Source organism: Eupeodes corollae, chromosome 1 (assembly GCF_945859685.1).
Source record: "Eupeodes corollae chromosome 1, idEupCoro1.1, whole genome shotgun sequence".
Lineage (NCBI taxonomy): Eukaryota > Metazoa > Arthropoda > Insecta > Diptera > Syrphidae > Eupeodes > Eupeodes corollae.
Genome location: NC_079147.1, coordinates 272,152,802 through 272,174,914, shown reverse-complemented (window position 1 = coordinate 272,174,914; position 22,113 = coordinate 272,152,802). Strand labels below are relative to the sequence as shown.

General features: G+C 36.8%; 1 protein-coding gene across 1 annotated transcript; it reads right to left on the bottom strand.

Annotated features, from left to right (window-relative positions):
* Positions 1 to 8,530: 8,530 nt before the first annotated feature.
* Positions 8,531 to 19,665, bottom strand: LOC129942365 (uncharacterized). The gene is made up of 2 exons (XM_056051262.1): positions 19,293 to 19,665; positions 8,531 to 9,255 (listed from the first exon to the last, which is right to left on the bottom strand). The coding sequence occupies exons 1-2, from the start codon at positions 19,510 to 19,512 to the stop codon at positions 8,651 to 8,653; spliced, it is 825 nt and encodes a 274-aa protein (XP_055907237.1). The 5' UTR covers positions 19,513 to 19,665; the 3' UTR covers positions 8,531 to 8,650.
* Between the last annotated feature and the right edge of the window lie 2,448 nt (positions 19,666 to 22,113).

Below are 22,113 nucleotides of genomic sequence, written 5' to 3'. Positions count from 1 at the left end.
TTTTTCGTTACGTTACAAATCCTTTATTTTAAAGAAATAAGTATTAATACATATGTATAGGAGTTCAATAATGGTCTTACTTACTTAGTCTAATTTATGATAAATAGCCACCAAGTGGCCGGCTGGAGTTAAATTTGTAAATTTATAAGAAACTTGCCTCGTGGCTTACAAAAATGGCGAAGCTATATTCCCCTCGTACCAACATTCAATCAAACCAAAAAAAAAGGATGTAATTGTTAAATGTTGAATTATAGTTTGTTTGATGATTGAATGTTGGTATGAACAGATTATAGCTCCATCTTACACTCGGTTGGAGTAACTACAATTCTTTTTTAGGATGTGTACACATCCCTCTCAACAACTGCGGTAATATTAGAGGGTAAAATAATGTAAAATTTTAATACCTACACATTCAGAATTTTGTATATAATGCTCGGTTTGATCAAATTTAAATTTATTTGAGACTGTGATCTTCTCCAGTAAACAAAGTGCCCATTATGGGAAAAGTTAAGGAATTAATTATTGAAACTCGATCTGCGATTATGACCCTTATTGAAAAGGCTATTCGCAAAGAGAAATCGCCACAAAACTGAAGATATCCAAAGGAGCAGTTCACAGGACCATACAGCGTTACTCTAGTACCGGTGGTTTTAGGGATAAACCGAGGTCAGGACATGCTAGAGTTACGACGAAAACCGAAGATCTGCATATCATCACCATAAGCAAGCGTTCTAGGAAGAAAACAGCAAAAGAAATACGTGCCGAGATCAATGAAATCCAGGTAGAAATATTATTTGTATTAACGATACAACGAAGGCTAAGGCATGCTGGACTCTATCTGGGCGCGGTGCAGTGCGGAAACCACTTCTACGACCCCAAAACAAGATCAAAGGGTTGGAATGGGCCAACACCTATAAGGATTTAACAGATGAAGACTTCAAAAGAGTCTTAAAAGGCGATGAGTCCAAGTTTGAGATATTTGGCTCAAATCGCAGAGTGTATGTCAGGCGCAGTGCTGAACAGAAGATGCTGCCAGACTGTTTGGTCTCAACTGTAAAGCATGGAGGCGGTTCAGTAATGTAGTGGGGACGTTTTTCCTTCGATTGAGTAGGAGATCTAACACGAGTGATCGGAAGAATGGATAAATAAGTCTATAAAACGATATTGGAAGACCACGTTTTGGTATCTGGACTCCGATTAGTCGGTGCAGGTTTTGTATTCCAGCAAGACAATGACCCGAAACACACTTCAAAACTTTGACGGGGATACCTGAAACAAAAAGAAGATGAGGAAATTCTAAAAGTAATGGTATGGCCACCACAGTTGCCAGATATTAACCCATTGAGCTCTTATGGGAAGAGCTTGACAGAAATGTCCGGAATCACCACATAACATCGGAATATGCTCTTTGGGAAACTCTACAAAATAGCTGGAATCATATTCCACAAGAAAAAATACAAAACTTTGTAAGAAGATTGCCCAGAATTGTAAAAAAAATTATTGAATTTAGAGGAGGGTTTTTTGATGAAAACTCAATTTAGAGATTTTATTGGTTTTTTTAAAGAAATAATGTATTTTTAGTAAAAAACTAGTTTATATTTTTCTATCATTTACAACTAGACATGCTCTTCATTTTTTTCACGTATTAACTTTTTTCCTAAAACTCCACTTTAGGGGTTAAAACTCGATATTTCTCAAATTTCAGAGGTGGTCTCAAACTTTTGACCGGTAGTGTATATTTTTAAAGTAGTCATGTAAATTATTTTCATATGAATACAAAGTTTGAAAGGAAAAATTTGTTTTTCATGTTGGCGCTAAATTTATGGGAAATTTATTTAATTTATTTGGAAAATTATGTAATTTATTTGGATGGTTTATATATGTTAATCTACAATAACACGGTCAACGTAACAGTCTTAAAGCTTACGACAAAAAAGTGCAGTCATTAGGCATGTCATTGGATGGTGGTCCCGAGGAAACTAATCAGCTTTCGGTACTCGCATTGCTTATTGTGTATCCAGATTACCTCTTATGGAATGATCACATAATTGACATTGCCTGAAATGCTACTAGGTTCCTTTTACTATTTTTACTGCCTGTAATTTACAAAACCTTCTTTCGTCCAAAGGTTGAAATTAACTCGAATATATGGGCGAGTTATATTAGTTGAATAAGATCCAAAAAAGTTTACCCTTGGGCTCAATTTCGGGCGTAGGTAGATAGGTAGAAATGGCGATCTCAAGGCAACCTAGCCGGAGATCCAATTAGCGCTGTTCTCTTGATACCAAAAACTTGTTTGACCTTTGATTGAAAGGGATAGATTTATAGAGAAGCTTTATAGCGATTATGTTAGAGCAATTTTGTCGCATTGAGAAAAAAGATTAGGTCTCTAATCTTTGTCTCAGATAGCTCATGAAGTTCGTGAAAGAATGCTTTCCAAAGTATTTCATTCTAGTGTTTGCCAAAGCAGGGCATTTGCAGAGGAAATGGATTATCGTTTCCCTTTCTCTTTGTTCACTACAACTACAGCAATAGTTTTGGTAGGAGATACCCAACTTCTCCACATGAACTCCTGTAGGCCAATGTCCGGTACAAACCGCAACAATCCTGGCTGTGTCTTGCCTTGGCCTGCATAGAAGATCGTTAGTACGGGTTTTATTATAGGTGGGCCATATCTTCCTAGATATAATGCAGTTGGGTAAATTGCTCCACCTTCGGTTTGATTCAGTTTGGTAGATAGAAAAGATTTTAACCTTCATAGCACCAAGAGGAATGTTAACCATTTCCGCAAGTGAGCTATGAAGGGCCGATCCTTGCCTGGTAAGCTCGTCAGCCCGTTCATTTCCCACGATACCACTATGGCCCGGAACCCAGATCAGGGTGACACCAAGGTTAATATTCAGGTTCTCAAGCTCATCGCGACATTGCTAGACCAATTTGGATGAAGATATGGCCGAGTTAATGACTTTGCCAGCTGCCTTACTGTATGTAAAGATAGCCGCATTTCGGTTTTGGTTTGGGTTTTGTTTAAGTATTTTACATGCCTCCCTTATTGCCAGTCTGAAAAACGCTAGCAAAGTCAGGAAGCCTAAAGGATTTGGCTACATTTAGGGACTCAGAAAAGATCCCAGAACCAACTCCGCACTCCATCTTTGAGCCGTCAGTAAAGATGGTTGTGTCGAAACCTATCGACAAGATGTCATCCTCCCAATCTTCTCTGGATGGGTAAATAACCTTAAAACCCTTACTAAGGCTCAAAGTAGGAGTGCAGTAGTCAGTGTCTACCGAGATAATATCTGAGGGAATCAATTTCGTTGTATTGCTGTGACCATAAGGTTTTGACAACCAGCTGTTTGATTCCTTCAGCCTTGCAAGAAACTATGTATTTAATAAAAAGGTCGATTGGTAGAAGCTCCAAAATAACATTTAATGCGTACGTTGGGCAAGTACGAATGGCCCCTGTGGTGCCCACGCAAGCTGTTCTCTGAACCTTCTTTAGCTTATCAATATTATAGGCTTTACTAAGAGCAGGCCACCACACAATCAACCATATGTTAAGATTCCCAAATATTTTGCACTGGAAGACAATGATAGGATTTGACCGTTGAGTCGAGGTAGCGTGAAGGGCGATACTTTAGTTTTGGTGGATTTCACTAATCACAGAGGTGTAAGAAATAAGGAAAGTACACCTTCCTGACACCAATAGCACTAAATCATCCGCATAAGCTACCGCCTTCACTCTACATCTCTCTAATTTAACGAGAATTGTATCCATGACCAAAAGCCATAGAAGAGGCGGGCGTACTATCAATTATAGGGATTCTTTCTTAAACCGCACATCGAGAATGTGAAATACTTTGGCCACCTGTGTTTTTACCTCCTAATGTAATATTCCGAAGTCTAAGATCAATGTGCACCGGGTTGTCCTTTTAAATCCGTCCCTATTTTCCTTACGCTCGCACTTTATTTAAATATAAACATAAAGAGTACTATAAACCCCTTAAATGCCTGTGATTTGTAAAACAAGAATGGTCTCAAGGTGTACAACAAAGACCACCAAGTCTTTCTAGGTGTACAAGTGATAATTATAAATTTTGCACTCAAGGCTGTGAAAAATTCAACGCTAGTGCAGTCATTTGCTAAAACGTCATAGATAGATTCTGGTAAGCTTATAGCCAGAGCCGATTGGACTATTTGGACTGTACCAAAGTGGTCACAAAAGGATTCTAAGATGTGAAAAAATGACAGAATTCAAGTCATTTTCAAAACATTGAGGCTGTCACCATTTGTTTGAAAAATCTTGAACGTGTTTAAATCCAAAACAGACAGAAGTTTATTTCGTTTTCTTTTAAATTATTTTACCTCCAAAATATTTTATTTATTGAAGGAAAAAGTTTTTGACATCAGATATAATTTTGAGAAAAATCTATATTGACAGTTTTCTTAAAATAAAATAAACGCCTTGAAAAACATTACTATAAGTTAGTAAAAATTGTTTTTCAACTTTATTATCTTTTTAAAATTAAAGGTATTGGCTTCAGACTTATTACATTCTAATAGAAAATACAGCTTTCGACTTTGGGTCAAATTTTTATATAAAACCAACCAAATGATTTCATTCTGTGCTAAATTTTCTTAGAAAAATCCAATCTGTATTTTTTGTTTATAAAAAGTAAAAACTTTCAAAAAATATTAATAAAATTGGTAAACATTGGTTTTCGACTAAAAGTCTCGGGAACAAAAACAGATATTGAAGTCAAACTTATTTTATTATTTGCTTTATATAATTAATAACTTTTAGTTATTTTTTAAATTCAAATTACAACTTTAAGAAAAAAAAAAACAAAAAGTTGATAAGAAATTGTTTTCGACTCAAGTATTATTTAGAAGAACAAAGAATGATCTTGACATTAATGTCTTTATCTTACACAAAATATTGTTATTAATGTTTTGTTCTAAGTCGACAAACGGGTAGGGATGGAAGTTATCAGTGTGTGCTTTTAGATGCTATACACCGTAGTGGGTCCAACAGAAACTAAACTTTTCTCGTTAAAGTATTTTTTTTAACTCTGTTGGTGCTGTAAAACCTTTGTTACATAAGATGTGGTAAGAACCGTTTGTTGTAGTTCGGGTGAAATATATTTTATTTGTGTATTATAAATTAAGTTGATTGTTCACGCATTTTACTGATTTCAACAGTGGAAAGTTGTTGGGGGTAGCAAACGAAAGGGGGGGAGAGGTGTTCCCACTAAGGCACCTCTCCTTATCCAGCCTGCAGCGGACGAATTCCCGAGATGGAATCAACGGTGGCGTCTACAGTTCCAGTAAGGTTGAACTACTTTGTGAACACCTTTTTAAAGCTTCTACGACATATTAAGAGCCCAGTCCTATAAGAGATGGTTTATCAGGCTCCCCGCCCTTGGGAGTTATACCATCCCACGCAAGGCAAATATTACAGCCATCCAAGAAGTGCGATGGGATCGACCGGGCAAACGCAAACTAAAAGACTGCGAGAACAAAGACAGTGTCTATTTAAGTGTGGATTTGTTGTTGGAACTAGGCTCAGGCAAAAAGTCTTGAGTTTCAACAGTGTGATCGAGCGTATCACGACAGTCCGCATCATGGCTAAATTCGCCAACATAAGCTTATTATGAGCGCATGCGCATGAGGAGAAAGATGAAGACACCAAAGACATATCCTTCGAGCTCTTGGTCAAGACTTATTAGCAGTGCCCTGGCTATGACATTAAAATTATCTTAGGAGATTTTAACGCCAAGCTAGGAAGAGAAGACAATCGGGAGATACAGCCTGCATGACACCACCTCCGATGACAGACTCAGGCTGTTCGATTCCGCTGCGGGGCGAGACGTTATGTAAGCTAGTGCGAAGTTCACACATCTTCATATTCACAAAGGGACATGGAAATCTCCCGTTTAATCAACTGTCAACAAGATTGACCACATTGCGTTCGACGCACAACACTTCCAGTATACAGGATATCCGAACTTTCCGAGGGTCCAACATTGACTGGGACCACTACCTCGTTGTAGCCAAGGTGCGGCTTCGGACATCCCGTACCAAGCCAAAATAAGGAAGTAATGTGAGAAGTTTCGACGTTAGACGGCTACAATCGCAAGAGACTGCCATGTCCTCTTCTGATCGAGTCTCTAATAACCTCTTGAGAAGTCCTATGCTGCCTGCATTAAGCATTGAAAACCAGTTACCATTGCCTAGCAGCCATTACAGATGCCGCCTCTAATGTGCTAGGTTTCACACGGCCACAACAGCGAAACCAATGGTTTGAAGACGAATGCCGGCAAGCACACGTAGCTAAGCAACAGGCATACAAAAGGGCGCTGCACAGAAGGACCAGAGCTGCTCGTGAGCTATACGAGCAGAAGAGGAGAGAGGAACACCGGCTTCTGAAATTGAAAAAAAGGGTGCATGAGAAGCGCGCGATCGAGGAGATATAAGGATGTCTCAACAGTAATGAGGTTTGTAAATTTTACCAAAAAGGTAAAAGGTGGCATCCCTCAACCGTAAACACTAGAGGCACTATTTTCCAAAGGTCCTTCCAATTACTCGGAAACGCAAATGATATTGACATAATTGAAAGATCAAAGCTGTCGCAGTTCACACAATCAAAGATGTTAGTGGAGCGTTTTTGAGCATTGCGACGGAAGCAGAGAAGATGGGTTTAGTGGTCAATGAGGGCAAGAACATTATCATCAAAAAAGAACATTGAACGACGACGACCATTGACAGCTATAACTTTGAGGTAGTTGAGGACTTTGTCTACCTAGGCACCGCTATAAACTCTGACAACGACACTAGCGCTAAAATCAAACAAAGAATAACTCTTGCAAATCGATGCTTCTTTGGACTTAGGAGACAACTGAGTAGTAAAGTCCTCTCTCGAGCATCTAAATTCACCATCTATAAGACACTCATCATCCCGGTTTTGTACGAAGGGTGTTTTTTTTTTACGCATAAAACTTTGAATGAAATTTATATTTACTTTTTGTCGAAAGATATCGTCTGGCTCGGACGTAGGGTAATCTGGAGTTTATATTTTCCAATTTTGTTGGTCGTTATCGCCAATAACGTGGCGAATGTTGTCCTCCAATTGGTCACTAGTATGTATGCGGTTTCAATACTTGAGTATAAATAAAATTCGCGTATTTTGTACTTCGAATCAAAAAACAATCTTGGGGGATTTGTTAATTCCTTGCAGGCCGTGAAAAAAAAATTAGGTGACACAAGCAACGTTTGAACACTCAACTCTGCCCTGACAGCCGTTAGTAGTAACCATAATGACTCGGACACAATACTACTTAAACGCAGTAAATCTCATTATTCATGTTGATATTCAACCTTATCGGGAATTCTTTGGGAAATATTTTTCCCTTCCCGGGAGCATGTTCCTACTATTAGGAATTTCTCACGGAATTCTTTTTCCTTGGGAACAAATTTTGCCAACATGAAAATAATAATATTTTCGAACATAGTTTGGGAATGATTTGACAGTCAATTCTTAGTGAAATCCAACAGCTTCTTCTGAAATCACTAATTTTGTCATTGGAGCTGTATGTTTTCTTACAATGGTTTTCCACTTTTTTTTGGTGTCGCTTCATAGCCTCAACTGCCTCTTCAACCTTATTGCAGAATTCTTTTTGGTTTCAATTTCACGTTCCAAAGCGACGTTACAAGTTATGCCTTTTTGTGGCATTTTTGTAGGACGATGGGTTGAAGTTCTGTTTTCAATGTTCAGCTGGAAGACCAAAAGTTAAAGCATCTCGGCATTCTTCCACCAATTTTTCTAAGGCACAAATTCGTATTATCGTTTGCTCCAACGCACTAAATTTATACCCCTTGTTTGGGCCTCCACCGGTTGCTGTTTTTGTCTTTTGTTTTCAGCCTTTTCTTCCTTACGTACTTTTTTTTATCAAGCCATACCTTAAATTATTTTTTTTTTAAGAACAAAAATCATGGTTATCAACTTATCATCTACTTTTTTCCATTCAGAAATATTTTTTGTTGGTGGGCCCAAACTGTTAAGTTCTTTTTCTACTTCTTTCCAAAATGTTGATACATCTTCCTTAGACCGATTTGTTGTGAAACAATTAGCAATATCTCGTTTTTTCCATAAAACTAATTAGAACGTGAACTTGGTGAGTATTTGTTGAATTCGACCTTAAAAAGATACATTTTTATTAATATTTCCATTATTATTTTGTTGAGAATCGCTTACATTGTTTGCTCCGCTTTCAATTCCGATAACTAAATAACGGGGAAATATTCAGAGAAAAACACAAGATTTTCCCATGAAAAAAAGTTGCCGATAGGTATTTTTCCATAGGAGTTTCCCGATAACCTCAATTGAATCACAGGTAGACTCTTTGCAAAACTTAAATCCGACTTTTGGCGCTTCCGATTTAATATTTGCACAAACCATAAACCACTAAATATACAATAGATTCTGAAAGAATATTTGAATGGCCCAACTTTGACAAATAATAAAACAAAAAAAAACTTTTTTAAATAAAATATATTTTTATTTTTAATTTAAACGTAAAAGTTTTTTCTATGTACAAAAGATAAATTTTTATGGAAACTAATTGCAACAAGATGCTAATATTTTCACATCCTGTCAATAACCACCATTCGTAAATGTTTTCTGCCACTTATTGAGTACCAAAAGTAATTCACTTTTGGCTTCCAGCTTATTTTGTTGGGGAACCTTTCTTAAATCCTTTAAAAGAGATAATAAAAACATTCGATCCTCGTCTTCGTCATCCACGCCGACGACGCCTCTCCCCCTAACATTATCTTTATTCGCTGCTAATGCATTGCTTAACCTTTGCTCATGTTGTTCAGAAAAAGTTGGAGATGATTTAATTCCATCAATTGATTGAATATCTAAATACGTAGAATGATTACTATTCGAACTTAGATAGTTATCATCGACTGAATATGAGCATGATTTTTTATCTTGAAGCATCATCAGTTCATCTTCGACGGTCTCTTGATCGTCGTTTTCTTCGTAGTTATATTTTACATCTTGTTGTTTTTCAATTTGAAGATCAAAATTATACTCAGAATTTAAATCATGATTTGCTTTTTCTGCCACACCTGCGATGGTATCTTTTAAGAAACTAAGCGACATTGAGTGGCCATATTTCATTGGGGTATTTTTCCGCAACTCACGCACATAGTTGTCACGTAAGCTTTTCCATTTTTTCTGAAGCAATAGACCTGTGTAAAAAAATGAATAAGATTATTAACTGGCAATTGGTTGTTGAAGATAATGAATTAAAAGGAAAATACATATTTTGAATCGGTCAATAAGATTTAAACGTGCATACAATGAAAATGTTGAAGTTCAGAGGATTTGGTACAAATTTAAGCCGCGAAACATATAGGAGGTTGTACTTGTGTGCCAATTGAAGTCAAGAAGCTTATGTAAAAAGCGCCTTTCATGACAGGAGCCACCATAACAGGTTTGTGAAAGTTTATAAGAGTGATCTATCAGTGGACAACTGCTGGTCATCGCTGTCGTCTTATTGTTGGCTGAATGTAGCTGAGAGTGTAAGACCGAATTCAAGAACATCAATTCGACATCGAGATCAATAGCTCAACCCTCAACATATCATCCACTTGCCTGAGAAGAATTCTGCATAAATATTTCGGATTATTGGCTACAAGGACTCAGCAATTAAAAGTGCATAAGTTTTTCGCAACTTGGGGTTTTCATTGAATAACGATTTTAGGCGAAAAACGATCTTTATTTTCATCGGTTTAACGCAACAGTCCGTTGAGAACTAGGGCCTAGTGACTTACAACTCTCAACCATTCTTGTGTGCGCGTACTGTTGTCAGGGATGGTGGGGACCTATAGTTTTAAGCCGAAACTGAAAGGATAATTTGAGAAAACACTTTTAATGACAAGAATTACTTTTGGAGAATTTGTCAGTTCCTTGCAAGACATAACTTCCAACGCACTTACCATCATGCCAGAGGGTTAGAGGGTGTTAACCGACCTTTTTTTTTTTACTAAAATTGAGAAAATAGAAGTCTTAAGGAAATTTTTCTAAGATAGTTAGATAGTTAGATAGGCCCGCAAATTCGCCATGGTGGACTAATGAGCTTGGCAACTTAAGAAAAAAAAGAAGACTTTGAAGAGTGAAAAGATCTTGGAGGAAATTCTGTGACGAAATAGAATATACCAACACGTCAGCTAGACTTCTGAAAATTCTAGCAAAAGAAGCTACGCCAATGTGGTCACTAAGAAAACCCACTGGTCAATGAATAGAATCTTGTCTTGAAAGCTTAGACCTCATTGTAGATAACCATTTCTTTGGCTGAAGTCATGTTAATAACGAATCAGAGCTATTAACTTACATTGAAAATAGTCCCGATTTGAGTTTGATTACAGTAGATAAAATTAAATGGGTCATAAGCTCTTTCTTTTGATTGAAATCGCCAGGTCCGGACGGCATATTTGCAGACCAATACTCACTTATGGTAACATGTAATGGTAGATTCCGTTAGAGAAAGCTGAAAATCTATGTAATGTTACAAGGGCATGCACAGTCATAACAGAATCGTTTAAGGACAACTCCCACTGCAAAAATTGAAGCAATACTCAATCTTCTAACCCGAACCTTTATGTAAAAGAAATTGCTGCAAAAAGCGCCTTACGGCTAGGCCAGACCAATGGCTAGACGCCAAGAACTTACGGTTTTTAGCTCACAGCATACCATTAGACTCTGCCAGGTCACAGTGATGAGCATGGAAACGAGAGAGCTGATGAGGTGGCAAGGACAGGTACAATATTAGACTAATCACATATAGACTCACTTATAGGCACTTCTGTGTACTAAATCAAATCATTGACAACAAGAGGCTTCAAAAAACCAATGAAAGGTGGAAAAGCCTCAAAGTCCCTAATTCGACAAACTAGATCCCGTTCGATTATGCATCCAGACAAAACATGTCAACCTTTTGGGTGACCATGCAAAGAAAATGCGGCTTACCACCGATGTCGTATGCAAACGCTGCAATGACAAGGAAGAACGGGAAAATATAGCCCACTTTTTATATCACTGCCCAACACTATGCCACACTCGAAACAAACTATGAGGCAGACAATTCTTCAAAAATCTTAAAGAACTGCCAGACATTTCATAAAACCGTCTTTTTGGATTTCCTATAAATGACTAGAAGAAGAGAATCCATAGACATCATAGGTTTCTATATTTTATTTTCAGGGAAGTTTAATACTTCGGGATATCACAATGGATCCCATTTACCTCATCTAATCTACATAAATTGAAAACATGAATTTGAACGACTTCAGGATCTTGGTGTATGAAGGGCAATGCTTTACATAGACCACGCCACAATCCGTTTTTCGAGCACGAAATTCCAAAATCGTGTATCAGCGATGTCAATTGGCTAACACAGACCTACTATTTGACCCCTTTAGACTTTTGTGTTGTCGGCAACCGTAAAGTTCCGATATGTTTAGCCAGCTATATACAGATATGGACATTAAAATAGACACAGAGACAGTTGGGAGTAAAACCAAATTAAAACAACAACATGCACTGGAAGTAGTTTTAACCACTATCAAAAAAAAATTAGACTCTCTTATGCGGAACAACATGGGTCTTATTTGTGTTTGCTCGTTGATTGTTTGGAGATGAACCGTTCCTTAAGTAAGACTGTGTTTTTGGTGGACATTAAAATAGAAACACATTGCAACACAGACCTTAATATTTAACTAGTAGCAAAAATATTAGTTTTTATTATTTTTTTTTTTACTTTAATAAAACAATAAGTTCACTTAGAAATTAAATTCAATTTATTTTAATCACATTACAATTTATACTAAAAAAAACCAAGCGAAACGACCCCTAAGAGAAGACAAAATCCTTACAAGTCTTCAAGAGAAATAAAAAACAAACTACAGTTTCCAATAACTTACAGAACTGATCGAAGAATACTTGTTGAAAGGAACTTGTTCAGAAGGATCAAAAGAATTCTAAGGAAAAAATATATAACAACGCGGTTTAAAGTCTGAAAGAACATTTTAATTGGAGTGGGCCAAAAGGAGGCAAAGTGGATGAATGTCTTGTGGATGAACCAAACGAAGATACATTTATTCGGAAATGAACGTATACAAACCGTTAGAAGGCTGCCTTTCCAAGAACTAAATCCCAAATACATCCAGAAAACGGTCAAGAATGGTTGCGGCATAATCATTCTTTGGGGTTAATTTTCTTGGTATGACACTGGACCAATACATTTGATTGAGAGTAAAATGGATCAAAATATGAAGGTGAATATCATGAAGGATACAATGCTGTCTTATGCGGACAAGAAAATGCCTCTCAAATGTTGTCTACAGCAGGACAACGACCCTAAGCACACATCCAAATGTGCTCAAAAGTGTTTTAAAGACCAGAAAATCAGCGTTTTGGAGTAACCATACCAATCACCTGACCATAGAACATTTTTGAATGTAATGCGCGATTGGGAAACATTTAACAAAAAATAAAGCCGAACTGTGGAGGATGGTTCAATGGCATTGGTTCAATATTTCAATTGACAGATGCCGCCATTATTTGACTCAATGTCCAACAGATGTCAAACTGTTATTGGGCAGGCTCAGGCGACTCAAGGGACTTAAAAGTAAGGCAAGTTTCTAGCATCTGATTGGCCAGCTGCCAAAAAATTGATTTCAAATTAAGGCAACTTTGTTGGAAAGTTGACTGGAAAGTTAGCCAAGAAAAATCTACCTAACTATCAAGTCAAGTCTACTTCTATCAAAATGACAGCTGATCACGTTTTTCCATTCAACTATGATGAACTCTATGATTTATTTATTTTCTGCACAACTTCATTTAATGCTTTCTGTAAAATGGTTCCTTGTTAATTTTGAAAATAAATAACTAATATTTCTTTACAATACAATATATAAATCGTGAGCTTTAGCTTGCCTGAGGAGTGTTATGTAGACAATAATTTTGTTGGTACTTTTTGTACTATGAACTTAAAGTAGAAGTTTGCAAAGTAAAGTTTAGAATTTGAAATTCATGACACTTGAAAAATTAACTAGATGTTTGGTCGAAATTTTCGTTCAAAGAATGAAGCTGACTGCAAATGAAGTCCCTTGTGTTGCCTGAACCTGCTGCGTTCAATATCAGATAGATAGAGTATCCGGATAACTTTTTGTTAGTGTTTTACGTGTAAAACAACAGCTGAGATGTAAAAAAAGGAATCCAAAGGTAGGATAGAATTTCTGGGGTATGTAGGTATCTGACAGAACAACGGATTGAACACATGGTTGAATTTCAAGAAACTTGAAAATTTATTTCAGCTTTTTGTATTTGTTGATAAAAAAAAAGATGCAAAATGAAACTTGAAGTTGTATTTGAGGATGTTCTGTACATAATAGGCGATGAAGAAGCTATTTGCCTCCGAGTTTTAGAAGGTAGTTATGACCTATTTTTTAAACTTCAAAATTGATTTATTTTGTTCTCGTTTTGTAGATGGCCAATTTTCTAGGTCTAACCTCCAGTCTAGTGTCCAGCATTCTAAAGTTGAAGAACCTCATCCTGTTCCAGAGGTAGAACAAAATAAGGTAAATATACATATATTAATCTTGTGGAAATAAATAAATCTAACTTTATTGTTTGATTCCCTCAGATATTATCTCGGTAGACACTGACTACTGCACTCCTACTTTGAGCCTTAGTAAGGGTTTTAAGGTTATTTTCCCATCCAGAGAAGATTGGGAGGATGACATTGTGTCGATAGGTTTCGACACAACCATCTTTACTGACGGCTCAAAGATGGAGTGCGGAGTTGCTTCTGGGATCTTTTCTGAGTCTCTAAATGTAGCCAAATCCTTTAGGCTTTCTGACTTTGCTAGCGTTTTTCAGGCTGAATTGCTGGCAATAAGGGAGGCATGTAAGATACTTAAACAAAGCCCAAACCAAAACCTAAATGCGGCTATCTTTACAGACAGTCAGGTAGCTGTCAAAGCCATTAACTCGACCACATCCTCATCTAAATTGGTGCAGCAATGTCGCGATGAGCTTGCGAGCCTGAATATTAACCTCGGTGTCACCCTGATCTGAATTCCAGGCCATAGGGTATCGTGGGAAATGAACGGGCTGACGAGCTAGCCAGGCAAGGATCGGCCCTTCATAGCTCACTTGCGGATATGGTTAACATTCCTCTTGGTGCTATGAAGGGTAAAATCTTTTCTATCTACCAAACTGAATCAAACCGAAGGTGGAGCAATTTACCCAACTGCATTATATCTAGGAAGATATGGCCCACCTATAACAAAACCCGTACAAACGATCTTCTATGCAGGCCAAGGCAAGACATAGCCAGGATTGTTGCGGTTTGTACCGGACATTGGCCTATAGGAGTTCATGCGGAGAAGTTGGGTATCTCTTACAACACCTTTTGCCATAGTTGTAGTGACCAAAGAGAAATTGAAACGATAATCCATATCCTCTGCAAATGTCCTGCTTTGGCAAACACTAGAATGAATTACTTTGGAAAAGCATTCTTTCACGAACTTGATGAGCCATCTGAGACAAAGATTAGAGACCTAATCTTTTTTCTCAATGCGACAAAATGGCTCTAACATAATCGCTATGAAGCTTCTCTATAAATCTATCCCTTTCAATCAAAGGTCAAACGAGTTTTTGGTATCAAAGCGGCGCACTACAGCGCTAATTGGATCTCAGGCTAAGTTGCCTTGAGATCGCCATTTCTACCTACATACCTATAAAAGCAGACAGATTAAGGTTATCTATTATTTGTTAAATTGTTACGCATCTATCAATTCATCATTGTCCGACAAATCAGTTGAATTATCCAATAAATTTTTTATCTTACAACAATTTTGACTTCGATGCTCAAATGTTTCTCAGGTTTTTGTGAACAGTTTTTATTTTTTGCCAGCTATTTCAATACAGGTATCCAACTCTTTCAACAAGTTATCTAAAAATCCTACTATCCAAGACACCCTATCCAACACGAGATTGAAGGCAGCTATTAAAGCAATGGGCCAGGCTACCAGATATTAAAATAATTTTGAAATCCAGAATAGCGTTACACTAAGTAAGAAAGTAAGAAAATGAAGGTCAAACTTGAAAAGAAAAAATCTTTTTAAAACTCTGTTTGGTGTTTCTATTTTAATGTCCATATCTTTATTATATATGTATATACCCGTGGCATGATGGTTAGTGCGTTGGACTGTCATGCAAGGGGTCTTGGGTTCAATCCCTGCCTGTGCCTGTTTTCGCGGGTACTGCCTCTTGCGAGGAATTGACGATTCCTTCAAGAGTAATTCTTGTCATGAAAAAGTGCTTTCTCAAATTAGCCGTTCGGATTCGGCCTTAAATTGTAGGTCCCTTTCATTCCTGACAACAGTACTCGCACACAGGAATGGTTGAGAGTTGTAAGTTACTAGGCCCTGGTTCACAACGGACTGTTGCGCCACCTCATTTGATTTTTTGATATACCGAAAACGATGCAAGCCCAAAACCATCAATAAGGTCTTAAAAACTACAGCGAATGAACTACTGCGAAGCCAGCACTTAGACTTTTGAATTAAACGAAGTTGTGTTCCATATGTTATTATTTTAAAATTTATACAAAAAATAATTTAAAAGGAGAATGGGCGGGAGAATATATCGAGCCCTTCCCGCAAATTTATTGTAAGCGCCAAAATTAATTTTATCGTAAACGACAAATCAAAAGCTTACTGCTGGTCCTTGAAACAACTTGTACCCATAGTCAGTATTGAAAATTAGTAATTATCCTTAAGTTAAGAAATAGCAATAGCCTCCAAGGTTCTATGTGTTACTACCAAATTTTAATAATTAAGTTTTCTTTTTTATTGAAAATGTCGCTTACGATAAAATGGCGGGAAGGGCTCGATATATAGTTGGAAAGATTAGACATAGTGCATCAGTTTTTTGTAACAGGACCTTAACTAACTTGGCGTACTAGATATAGACCGAGCTACCTTGGGACACTTGTTGGTTGAGGTCCAGGTCCGCCACGGGCTTCAGCACCACCTTAAGTAAGTAATTTGAAAGTTTGCTCAAAGCCAAGCAATTGTAAAAAACACGAACTTTAGTATTTTGGCATCCGGAAAAAAGGTCAAATCCAAAATTAGTTAAAAATCTATAAAATTTAAATTTAAACAATTTAAAATCAAATTAGACTGGTACAAAAGCCGACATAACCATTTGGGAATTTTTATACAACAAAAATTAATGAGCGATGGGTTGTATGGATTACCGCCTTGATATGGCTGATCAAAGTCTGTCAGGTTTTTTCTTAGCGTTTTATGCAGGAGAGGTGTTAAAAATGGGTATATTTGGCAACTGTGGGGGATTGGTAAGAGAGATTAGATACGCCAAGATACCAAAACAAGATTACAAAAATATTAGTGCCAGACGTCTCACTTTTAGCCTTTTTTCATCAAACGCCTTCAAAATTGGTGGGGGAAAACAAACAAAATATCTGAAAATATATAAGATCCAGACATTGGGTCATAAAGATGAGTTCAAGCTCTTTACTCACTTTTCTGAGAACTTTCTTATAGTGGTATGCAAAAAAATACAGAGAGAGATCAATCTCAAGCTGTGAGTTCGAACTCATAAGAAAGTTCTAGTTTTGATAAGCATTATGAATGCAAGATGAGCAAATGCTCGATTGCATGTGATTGATCTCAGAAATTGTTGAGGATGGGTTTTCTTCTACTCAGTTGATAAACAACTATCAAAATAGCCGAGTTTCTTAATAATTTTGTTACAAACCGTGTTTATAAAATAGAAGATGTCCAATTGGTAAAGATTTTCGAAAATGTATAGATTAAGTGAAACAGGCGTACAATTATTGACAGAGTTTTTGGGCCCAACCCTGGAAACAAGCGGTGGTGCTTCGACTCATCCAGAAAAAATGAGGATTTTTCTGCGTTATGTAGGAGATCTTGGATTCTAGAAAGCGGTGTTGGTGAAGACTTTTTAAGGATTTTTTTTCACTTATGTCCTCGCCAAATTTGTTTTTTAAATCCTTCTTAATTTTTGTTTTTGAATGCTTCTATGCCTTTTAAACTGGTAACTACGACTTCTCCAGTAAAACTTTATTCAGTTTCAGTTCTTTTACTAGAAATTAACTAATATGGTCAGCTTTATTGTTTATAATTACACTTTCATTTTCGCTTTTAGAAGACATTTTTTCTTCTGGACTCGACTTTTTTTTATAATTTGCAGGCACCCAAGGGGTTATTAGTATCCTTTATATGTTTATATTTAAACACAGTGCGAGCGTTAGGAAAATAGGGAAGGATTTAAAAGAAGATACCGGTGCACTTTGGTCTTAAAGTTCTGAACATAAAAATGGGAGGGAAAAACAGAGTTGGCTAAAGCATTCCACATTCTCGGTGTGCGATTTAAGAAAGAATCTCTATACTTGACAGTAGGCCCGAAATTGAGCTCAAGATTAAACTGATGAGCATTCCTGGAGGTGCGAGCATTATGGCTGAATCGTTTAAGGGGTGGAATGCAACTGACTAGTTCAACAGAACATTGTTTGTAAAAATATCGATAAAACAACGAAAGGCATGAAACATTGCGGCGGTGTTCTAGCGATGTAAATGTTTCGATTATAGTTCTATCGCCTATCATTTTTAAAGCCTTTTTTGTATTCTATCCAAGAGATTTAAACTTGTTTTAGGGGCACCTGCCCAGACATGCGAATTATATTCAAGCTTTGGACGGATGAAGGCTTTGTAAATTACAGCCCGATCAGAAGGGGTGAAAAAATTCTTGCACCGTCGGAGAAATCCTAAGAACCTGGCAGCATTTTTGGCGATATCGAATATGTGAACATTCCATAAGAGGTGATCTGTGATTACTGAAAGTTGATTAGTTTCCTGGATGCAAGACTGACCGCACTGAGACTACTGTTTAAACCAGTGCAAGTGCATACAAAGAGCTGTGAGATCGTTCTGATATCACTGAGTCAGAAGTGTAGATAGTGAACTCGTTTTTTTTTGCATATGAAACTGAGTCCGAGTCTGCTCAATCGATCTCACATGCGATTTCAAGCTCATCAGCTCTGACTCTGAGAACTTTCTTATCTTTTAGCATCTGACCCATTAAGCTTTGAGCTTCTTTTCATCGCCAGACGTTCCCCAAATAAAACAAAAAAACTTCTGAAATGTTTAATTTTATTTCAACAGTTCAAAGTTCTATGTCCGTTATCAAAAGTGATGCTCTGGAGTAAGCTTTTCAAAAATACAAATCGCACAATGATTTCTCTATGAAATCGAATAAAACAGTAGATTGTTCACTGATTAGGGACTTATGCGCCAAACAACAATGTTATTGGCTTCTATTGCCGATTAGAATACAATTTTCAGGAGATTTGAGAGGTTAGCAATTAATCAATGTCCCTAATCTAGAAAGTAAAGTGGGCCGTGACCATTTGATGGTTGATTGCAAGGGGTATTGGGTTTTATTTTAACAGTGCCTTTTATAAACTAGGTCTAATCACAAATTAACGCACCTCCGATATGGAACCTATACTCGAACAACCAAATTTTCGGAAGAATAAGTATAAATATCAGATTAAGGTGCAGCTTCCACCTGAAGTGCAAATCTTTTGGGTATATACCATAATCCAATACACAAAGTTGGTCTTGGATACTTGGTAAAGACAGAATATTTCCGGGGTTAATGGTCGATATAATCTCAAAAACAACAAAGATAGAAACGATAAGAAAATCTCACTAAAATGCTGGCAATACTCACTTCCATCTTTGATTTATAAAGGTGATGTGGTTATTTCTTTACTAAATGACCTAAGTGGTGCCTTCTTCTGTTTCAAGCTTTAGGGGATATTCACACAAGAAACCTACCAAAAAGGAAGGCTTCGAATAATGAAGTTAATTATAATCGTTTAAAGGGTAAGAGGAAGCAACCAAATAACAAACTTTCCAAAGCAAAAGAAGCATAAACTGATGTTCATTAGGAAATGAAAAGCCGAGATATTTCTAATATCTTGATATTGAAACCAAGAACAGTGCCACAGTTCCTGTTAATTGATTCCTAGTTACACGTGCTTCTAAAAGAGTCAAGGAATTCGACAAAACCGAGTCTTGTTGCTCTTTTTTATAAACAACCAAATCACAATTCCTTAAAATAAAAAAACACACATTAATAAATGAGAACAAGTAAACAAATTACTCACATAAATGTTCCTTTCTGTCAGTGCTTTTGGTATTGTAATTATCAAAGAAAACTTCACAGATTTCCTCCCAAGCCTTTTTCCGTTTGCTTTTTACTTTGTATTCGGGACAATGTTTATTCCAAATGCAAGATCTTGTTGACACCTCATTAATAAATCGTTCTGTATTTGTGAAGGCCCGATCTCCTTTGCCAGTCATGTTCATTTGAGAATCGTTGTTCATTTGTATATTTTATTAATAATACTATAAAAATGTTATTATTTTTAGGCTTTTTTTCTTTGTTGACGTTTACTTTCTTTTCTTTTGTATTTTTACATTCATCTTTAAGTACGACAAATATGATGAAACGTGTTTTTATTTTTATTGTACGGATGCAAAAAGTAGTAGATCAAATGTCATTCATTAAAAATTGACATTTTAAGAGTGTTCTAGACGATGCGATTTCTTTGAGGGATCCAGATGATGGAACTTAATGCGTTGACATACTTTAATATTATGGACTGCTAGTTGCATCACATCCCCATAGAAAATTTCCCATAAAAGAGATTGGGCGCATTTACAAATTTAGCCACTAAAAGCTTTGTGAAACATTTTTGATTTGATAACTTTAAATAATCTTTTGACACAATTTGAGTGATTTATATTTGTAATTAAATACTGAACAATTTATTTCATTTTAAATTGTTGTGTCTGTACCAAGCAGCTGATTGTGAAACGTCAAAATTATTCTCCACTAATTTTGTAGCCGAAATTTTTACACAACGTCGGAGGGGAAATTTTAACTCATTTTGTAGTTGGAAGTAGTCAATCAGAATGACTTCACCATTCTACTTCAGTTGAAAAAATACAAATTTAATAACTAATAATTTAATTTTAAAAGTTTCCACAAGTTATCCCAGAAAGCGTGATCAAATAATAAGCCTAATAAAAGGTAAAATATAAGGCCGGAGAATACGTTCAACATGATTCAGCCATCTAAGTAGTTGGACTTTTATCCTTTCGCATTAGTCTACGTCGTTGTAAAGTCCGTACAGCTCGTCATTCCATATTCTGCTCCACTCACCTTCTATGCATACGGGACCGTAAATCACGAAGAACTGTTTTCACGACTCAAGATACTTTCATCCATTTCATCATAGTCCATGCTTCTGCACCGTATAGCAGGACGGGGATGACGAGAACCTTATATAGGGACACTTTAGTAGCTCGAGAGTGGGCTTTGCCCACTTTGTTAAAACAAAGCGGTTAACAGAAGTAATTCTTTGTTTGATATCAGCGCTGGTGTTGTTTTTTGTGTCATAGCGGAGCCTAGTAGTATCCGTGGCATGATAGTTAGTGCGTTGGACTGTCATGCGAGAGGTTCTGGGCTCGATCTCTCCCAGTGCCACCTACAAGTTTTCTCGTGGGTACTGCATCTTGCGAGGAATTGATAAATTCTCCAAGAGTAATTCTTGTCATGAAAAAGTGATTTCTCGAATTAGCCGTGCGGATTCGGCATATAAATTGTAGGTCACCTCCATCCTAATTGCAAGGATGGAGGTGACCTACGCACACAGGAATGGTTGAAGAGTTGGAAGTCACTGATTCTCTAAGGACTGTTGGGCCACCTAATTTATTTATTTTATTTAGCGGAGCCTAGTTAGACAAAGTCTTTAACTACCTTAAAGTTACACCTATCGATGGTGACGTTTTGACAAAGACAGAGGTATTGTAGGTCGTGACAGCATTGTACTGCATGGTCTTGATGACAGCATGTACTTTGTTTTACCCTCATTAAAAGTTTTACATATTTTTGCCACATCTGCCTCAATACTCACACATACACATGTTAAAGTCATCATCATGAAGCTAGTAATTGGGCAGACTTTTAAAAGATAGTGCCTGTATATTACAAGGACGATGTTTAAGAAATAGTATGACAACCCATTACCTGTTCTAAAGCGTTTTTTAGCCATCGAAAGGTTCATTTAAATTATGTCCAACCTTTATGGAGCAGCGCGAATACAACATGGTCATCCTTCACAAACGAACAAGTTTGGCAGAGATGCCAAAACTTGACATGGCTTTTTACAGATCTTATATCTGTATATGCTCTTATATGCTTATCATCTCCAGCTTTTTTGAAGAGCTAAGCATTCAAGCCATGTGATTCAGCGGCTTTGTTAGACTTTAGCTTTGATATGGCAATCTTTACTTCGTCAAAGGCAACATTTCTTCTCAGACCAGGGGTTATTTGTTAGTGCCTATTTCAAACCCAGCACATTAGAGGCGGCTTCCCAATTTGTACTTTGTTAATGCTGCCACTGGTTTTCGATACACTGTATTGACGGCAGAGAAGTTCGAAAGAGGTTACTTGAAGCTCCATTTTAGAAGGATTTGGTGATATCTTGTTTTCGACTTTGTATATTACATCTCCCTGCTTTGCCCTTGGTCTGGGAACCCGAAGTGCTACCTTGGCTAAAACGATTTAGTAGTCCAAGTCGATGTTAGCTCCTCAGAAAGTTCGGGTATTCATGATGCTGATAGCGAGCTAGAGTAGATCGCAATATGGTCACATTGATCTATAGAACTTCAAGTTCCTTACTGGATGCTGAGGATGATGCATAGAGAAATATGTCTACAAGTAAGTATATTTCTCTATGGGAAGGAAAAATGAGTATCTCCTGTATTTTGATAAATTCTCTCTATTAATTTTATATGAAATAACCCTTTTTTCTGCAGGAATCAACCATAGAGAAGCAATACAATACCAAAATATCAAAAAATCCAAATCAATCTACAACCCAATCATCGGATTTTTTATTTGACATTACCAATTAACAT

Coding starts and splice junctions, on each gene's coding strand:
- LOC129942365 (XM_056051262.1), bottom strand. CDS start 19,512: ATGAACAACGATTCTCAAATGAACATGACTGGCAAAGGAGATCGGGCC. Junction 9,256..19,292: donor TGACAGAAAGGAACATTTAT/GTGAGTAATTTG, acceptor TTTTTTACACAG/GTCTATTGCTTCAGAAAAAA.